We start from the raw sequence: 7616 nt of genomic DNA, 5'->3' as shown, positions 1-7616 counted from the left end.
TATATATATATATATATATAGGCCTATATATATATTTATTTTAATATATATATCTTTTATAAATCAATATTTCCCACTGACAGAATGAAACCATGATAAGGGATCTACTTATGTTTACACAATGAAATGTATTTTAAATTGATTTTTCCATAAAACTCTTGAGTGCATTTTGTACTGCATTGCAATAGTAAGAAATTGTAAGCATTTAGTAGCACAGCAATTTACAGTCATTCACTATGTTTTTTGAAACATAAAATAAATACATTTATGCAATCAAATATCCAACATTCTGTGTCTGTATTTGTTTTTTGTTTTTTTATAAAAATTCACATTCAGAACCTTCCAAAATCCTCTCCCTTTCATTTATGGGGAGTTTGACTGATCTGCATCCTATAATTGAAAAGGACTGATCACTGTACAAGTGCAACACAGCCCCCAGGTGGAAGTACTGCGAAGTTACATCCCTGGACCCAAAGCCCGTTGAAATCTGACTTGTGGCTATCTTGCCCCATCTGTTGGTCAGATTGCCTCACTGTAGTGTGTAGCTCTAAATAACTGCCAGCTAATTAAAGTGAATGAGCAAGTATGAACAAGTATCAATTGATGCTTAATCGTATTCATTGAAGTAAGTGGAAGTGTTCGAGGCCTTCGTTTGTTTGGTTTTTGAGTGATTTGAAATTGTTTTTTTCCCTCACTGAAAAAGGTCAAAGCTAGTCAAAGTGCAAGAAAAATGTGTAGTGACATATCTAGGAAAAACCTCTTTTAATTATATCTCCCCTTGTATGCTGCTCCTAAATGTTCATTTTAGTTTCTCTAGCCTTTTTGGCTTTTGACTTGTGTTTTTTTTAAATTATTCTCCCCCTTTTTGTTTTGTTTTTGTTGTTTTTGTTTAAGGGGTTCTGTTCTTTCTTGGACATAGACACTATTTGTACTGGATATTTTCTTTCCCCTACAAGTTTTGTATGTTGTTTTTTTTAGTCAAAAAAAATGCTGTACGTTTTTCACAACTACCCAATCTTGGCACACTTTAACGTTGCATTTGACGTTCTACGTCACTGACAGGCACTGTCATGTCAGTATTTTCAAAAGAATAATTCCTGTTACCCCCTGTTAAGAGCAGTACTTACTGTTTCATCTTTATCCATCAGTGCATGAAAGATCCCTTTTTATCATAGAGATGCCGAGCAGTAACATCACTAAATAAAACTTTCTACTCTTCACAATGCAGCACTTCCTGTCAACATGCACAAACTTGTACATAAGCAGAAGCACAGTGCCCCCTTCTGGCTTCCAGCAGAACTACCTTTAAAACACAACCAGACATTAACCCACTATCCAAACTATTCTGACTTGGTGCAACTATGACAACAAGCCCTCTGTCCCCCAAGGGACAAGCAGAGGTGTGACTGTGAGAAGCATTAGGTTAATTCTGAGCTCGGCTGAGTCACACTTCGTCACCTCTTTTTGGTGTCTGTGATCACACCACGAGCCCTGTCAAAGTTCACAGGGGCAGGCCAGCAGTCACACTCTCCAAATGCATTTTCATAACAACATTAAAACTCTCTACACAAAATAACATCTTCAATGACAAAATTGTTGCATGCTCATGAATACCCAATTTTGAGCACCACCAAATTAGGCTTAGAAAATGATCACTTTTAAAAATGTGTAGATCTAAAGTTAACAGACAGGACCAGGCGAAGATTGATATCCATCACTTTATATTATAGGAATCAGACTATTTTAACTCATTATTAGAGACTAGTGTATATTCCGAGGCAAGAAGAGTAGGCAGTTGTGACATGTGATTGGCCGCAGAGGTCAAACATGGGACTGAACAGCGTTTAGGTGTGTATTCCTCACGCTCAACTTCACACCAGCTCCTGGGAAAGAACAGCATGTGTCTGAAAAGTTAAAAGTGCGCAAAGTTCACCAAAATTCACAAAGTTAGATAGGAAGACATCACGTAAGAACAAAACCAAAATTTGCAATTTAAAAAATGTTAATTCATCACATCACATTTCATTAAAAACACTTTGCTTCACACTCAACACATTCTATGAGCAACTAGCTCTGCAACTAGCTCTTCTTCATAAACTTTACTTTCCTTCTCAGCAATCTCCCACTGCATATGCAACTGCTACCACTAAACACAAGGTAATGTATGCACATGTAGATAAACCCACTAAGGAATGTCTGCTTCAGTTGACCTAAAGTGTGTGCAGTAAAGGTCATAAGTTCATCAGACATGGCATGAGTCCCTGGCTGGTTTTATATTTAACTGTGGAGGTGAGCAAATTTCACACCCATGTAAGTGACACTCCTAAAACCACCAGCTCTGACACCCAGGCCTGGGAAAATCTCGACCAAGCAGGCCAGGGTTGAAGAGGTTATCAGAGCTTCATCGCCAGCTCCTAATGTCAGGTCTGCGTATAAATATTCAATTTAATGTCTGTGCTCAGTAGCCTCCCTCACCCATTACGCTCTGGAAACATTCAGCAAAACCTTGTTTTTTTGTTTTACACCCCTGCAGTCTTCATACTTGTGTTTTAGTATCAAAGTGTGAAAAATAAAAGTGTACAACAACCAGTTTGTTAATTTTTTTATAAAGACCTTTGTTTTGATTATATATCAGTCTGTCCAGTGGAGATCAGTAGTTCAGTGACAGTGCAGCACCCCTGGTGCAGTCAGAGACCACACTTTTTCACGTGAATGAGGCGTGTAAACTTTGCACCCTGCAAAACACCTAAAGATGATCCGAAGGGTTCCCACGGAAAGTCTTGAAAGGCTGGCACCGGGGGTCAGTTGAAGAGCTCAAGTCATTGAGTCAGAAAAACAAAATGCGATATATTTTTACTGTGCACACACTGCATGTTAGATGACAAGTCTCGCAGTTTCATGAAAGTATTTAACTTTTAGAACCCGTGCCGTAAACTATCTAATATTTAAACAATAAGCTTTGTGCTGTTCAAAAAAACTTTTAAATAAAGCACCCTGCTCATCAGCATTATGCAATGATTCAAGATTCAAGACATTTTAAACAGGTCATGGACATTCTTTTGTGGTTTAACTACACAACAGTATTATTACATCTATAGCAAAAGTCAATCTAAACCTGCTACTACCTTATACCTGTAAAAAAAACTACCTTCTTTACGTATGACAAAGACTTCATGTCTGAATAATACGTGTTAATAAGTACTGTTAATACACAGGCTGATTTACTTACCGGGCAGGCAGTTGCCCCAGATGTCCCGGGATCCTGGCCCCAAGTTCACTCTATTTTGTTTGTTTGTCTATTTTGTTTGTAATTTAATTTACTGCAAATGTGTTCTCCAATGTTTCAAATATTCAAAACTACAGCATAGTAGGAAGTCATGCAGTGTTAGCTCACCTTGGAGCTCTATCTTGTACATGAGCTGTAAATTGATGAATGACTTATTTAGGTGATGTTGTGACATTAACATGGTGCGTTATCAAATAGAATTGTGTGTTTTACTGTAATTACCAAAAGCTGTTGGACACACAAGTAGCTAGTTGTTAGATGTCTAGATGAGATATAATGTGTTGTCTGTAGTAAACACTGGAGGCAATGGTGTTCATACGCAATGCCAGTGAGCAGGAGGAACAATGGGTCACTAAAGGCCCAACGTCTTATTTTTGCCCCAGGGCCCTGTAAGGGAATGTCTCAATCTGGCCCTGATTTTTTTTAATTAGTCAAAGTTGGAGTGACAAAACTTCTAAGTGGAGATAAACAATGCAATTGATAGCGCTCATATGAAATGATGCCACAAATGAATAATAAAAAAACAACACAATCATGGAAAAGATTGAAAACCTTTACCCATCATGCTTATGTGTTCTGCCTGATGCCATTACTGTGATACCAGTACATGTGTTTGTTCGTTTGTGTGAGAAGGTGGAGCACAGCACAGTAGTACTATAATGATAAAAGCTTTTTAATAGCTCCATTAAGTGTTTGGAATTTGAATATAATTCATCAGTCTATTTATTCTTTCATTTTCTATCCTGTGAGGATGACAGACAACACTTTTTATGGCACACACCTTTTGGTAGCAAATATACGTCTCTGTAGAGAGTAGTCTGTCCTGATAAAGAGAATATTTAAACTCCAACCTTCACTGAATTCATGAAACAATGACAACACTGACTACGCCAGTGTTTTTTGTCTAGATGGTAGCTTCATTGGAGATCTGCAAACGTTTTCCCTTTGACTATCTCCCCGCAGATCTTTATGCTCTCCTGACCCGGTCGACACCTTCCGTGTAACGCTCACGCAGTTTCCGCACTTCAGGTGACGGTGCGCAGGAAATGGCGCGTTGCACTTATCCATGGCAAAAGAGCTGTTCAGCCACAAGCACGCGGATGTGTCAGATACAGACGTGCTCAAATTTGTTGGTACCCCTCCACAAAAAACGAAGAATGCACAATTTTCTCTGAAATAACTTGAAACGGACAAATAATTGGCATCCACCATTATTTATTCCTATTTAATAGAAATCAGACTTTGCTTTGATTTTTTATTCAACATAATTGTAATAAGAAACAAATGAAAATGGCATGGACAAAATGATGGACCGCTAACCAAATATTTTGTTGCACAACCTTTAGAGGCAATCACTGCAATCAAACGTTTTCTGTAGCTCTCAATGAGACTTCTGCACCTGTTAACAGGTAGTTTGGCCCACTCTTCCTGAGCAAACTGCTCCAGCTGTCTCAGGTTTGATGGGTGCCTTCTCCAGACTGCAAGTTTCAGGTCTTTCCATAGATGTTCGATAGGATTCAAATCAGGACTCATAGAAGGCCACTTCAGAATAGTCCAATGTTTTGTTCCTATCCATTCTTGGGTGCTTTTAGCTGTGTGTTTTGGGTCATTATCCTGTTGGAGGACCCATGACCTGCGACTGAGACAGAGCTTTCTGACACTGGGCAGTACGTTTCGCTCCAGAATGCCTTGATAGTCTTGAGATTTCATTGTGCCCTGCACAGATTCAAGGCACCCTGTGCCAGGCGCAGCAAAGCAGCCCCAAAACATAACCGAGCCTCCTCCATGTTTCACTGTAGGTATGGTGTTCTTTTCTTTGAAAGCTTCATTTTTTCGTCTGTGAACATAGAGCTGATGTGACTTGCCAAAAAGCTCCAGTTTTGACTCATCTGTCCAAAGGACATTCTCCCAGAAGGATTGTGGCTTGTCAATATGCATTTTAGCAAATTCCAGTCTGGCTTTTTTATGTTTTTCTTTCAAAAGTGGAGTCCTCCTGGGTCTTCTTCCATGGAGCCCACTTTCGCTCAAAAAGCGACGGATGTGGATCAGAAACTGACGACCTTCACCTTGGAGTTCAGCTTGTATCTCTTTGGCAGTTATCCTTGGTTCTTTTCTACCATTCGCACTATCCTTCTGTTCAATCTGGGGTCGATTTTCCTCTTGCGGCCACGCCCAGGAGGTTGCTACAGTTCCATGGACCTTAAACTTCTTAATAATATTTGCAACGTTGTGTCACAGGAACATCAAGCTGCTTGGAGATGGTCTTGTAGCCTTTACCTTTACCATGCTTGTCTATTATTTTCTTTCTGATCTCCTCAGACAACTCTCTCCTTTGCTTTCTCTGTCCATGTTCAGTGTGGTGCACACAATGATACCAAACAGCACAGTGACTACTTCTCCCATTAAATAGGCTGAATGCTGATTACAAGATGGAGACATGTGTGATACTAATTAAAGAAACATTAGTTTGAAATATCACTATAATCCAATTATTTATTACTTTTTCAAGGGGTACCAACAAATGGGTCCAGGCCATTTTAGAATATCTTTGTAGAATAAGCAATAATTCATCTCTTTCACCAGCTTCTTTACTTTATCCTATGACATACCAAAGGCATGCAAGTATACATGATAAAATAGCTTTTAATTTCATCACTTTTCAGGAGGAATGAAGCATTATTTCAATGAGCTGTAAGGGTACCAACAAATTTGAGCACGTCTGTAAACCCTACTCTGCTACAACTTCTAAGTAGGCCTTGTCTCGCATTGCCAGACCTTCCCCTGCAGCGCTGCATTGCTTATACTACTTATTCTTTGCAAATTTTGTCCTAATCCCATCCTTTTTTCTTAAGCAACAGTTACTTTGTATGTATATATTTGCTTTTCTGTATGTATTGTTTATAATGTTTAATATGTTTGTTTGTTTGTTTGTTTGTTTGTTTATGTATGCACCTTTTACCAAGGTAAATTCCACGTAAGTGTACAAAAAACTTTTCTGATTCTGATTCTAATTATAAGGAACATTATATTAGGTTATATAATGTTACAGAGATGCTTTTATGAAGAAGCAAATGAAAAAACAGAGAGACCAGATACACATAAACAAATACTGATGTCTAATGTCTTACAGTATCAAACAGGTCTTTTTTTAAGTCCCTTTTTACTATCTTTCCCTTCGCTCAAAACTCGCTCAAAAAACTTTGTTTGGTTTTGTTTCTGTTCTTGTAGTAACTGATTTAATTTCAGCTACCGAATAAAACCTGATTCAAATCAATAATTAAGCCCCAGACAACAACATTCATTTCATACATTTTATTGCAATTCTCAACAAAGTAAAAAAAGAGGTAGACATGTTAAATGAATAACTTAAACAGTGAAAAACGTTCATTTAAATATATGTACAGTAATAAGTTAAAAGAAATATATTATCACATTGTGAAGCAAATTGTCTTCAATGGCTTGAGATGGCCAAATTTAGTTCAGCTCCTTTCCTATCTCCTCCTCTTCATCATCGCTGTCTTCATCGCTGCTCGAGTCTTCGTACGGGCAGATGGTCGCTTGGACAGGATAGTTGCGCAGGAGCATTTCTGCTTCGTGATATAGATAATCGAACCATCTCGATTTCGGCCAGTACAACCTTTAAAAAGAGAACAAAATGAATAAGACATGCGTAAAAATAAATAACCTGCGTAAGAATTAAAGATAATGTAACTACCAAAACTCTGCTTACTTCACTGGGTGAATGAACTGAGGAGCTTTGGGGAGTTCTGCAGCAGAAAGCTCTTCGTGAATAGAGTGAGCCTGAAAGTTAAAAACAGAACGACTTTATTAAACTTTGTATCCATTAAAAAACATAAGTTTTTAACTTAAAGACCATTAAAAGTCAAATAAAGTCGTCTAAACTCACCTTGTGTGCCCCAGTTGTGTCCTCTGTTCCTGTCCATGGTCTCCACAAACGACCGGACTGCTGAGTCCCATTGTCTCCATTGAAAACAGAAGTTAATCCAACTTTAGTAGTGAAAGTCCCCATAGTTCCTTGTTGTGGTCAGTCCTGCGTAAAGTCCTCAGAGGATGTGTGACTGAAGGAAGGGACCTCCTATTTATCAGGGTCCTGAGTAGCTAGTGCCAAATTGCGCATTGACGCGTCCCCAAGTGTCTCCATGCGCCACGGTGTTGAGGTGCGAAGTCACACTTTAGCAAACTCCAACCATTTGGCCCCTTTCTTTCGTATTAATATTGTATGTAGAATAAAAATATCAAGAGTAATGAACTGATTTGAAACATATTTCGACGGTGAACTCTGTAATGGTAATTTAACAGTCCCGTTAAC

General features: G+C 38.5%; 1 protein-coding gene across 1 annotated transcript; it reads right to left on the bottom strand.

Moving 5' to 3' along the window:
• Positions 1-6631: 6631 nt before the first annotated feature.
• ripply2 (ripply transcriptional repressor 2) lies at positions 6632-7394 on the bottom strand. Its single transcript, XM_032543578.1, has 3 exons — positions 7194-7394; positions 7017-7087; positions 6632-6923 (listed from the first exon to the last, which is right to left on the bottom strand). The coding sequence occupies exons 1-3, from the start codon at positions 7314-7316 to the stop codon at positions 6761-6763; spliced, it is 357 nt and encodes a 118-aa protein (XP_032399469.1). The 5' UTR covers positions 7317-7394; the 3' UTR covers positions 6632-6760.
• Positions 7395-7616: the final 222 nt, after the last annotated feature.

This window comes from Etheostoma spectabile, chromosome 18 (genome assembly GCF_008692095.1).
Source record: "Etheostoma spectabile isolate EspeVRDwgs_2016 chromosome 18, UIUC_Espe_1.0, whole genome shotgun sequence".
NCBI lineage: Eukaryota > Metazoa > Chordata > Actinopteri > Perciformes > Percidae > Etheostoma > Etheostoma spectabile.
The sequence above is the reverse complement of the archived record's forward strand: the minus strand, read 5'-3'. Positions and strand labels throughout refer to the sequence as shown.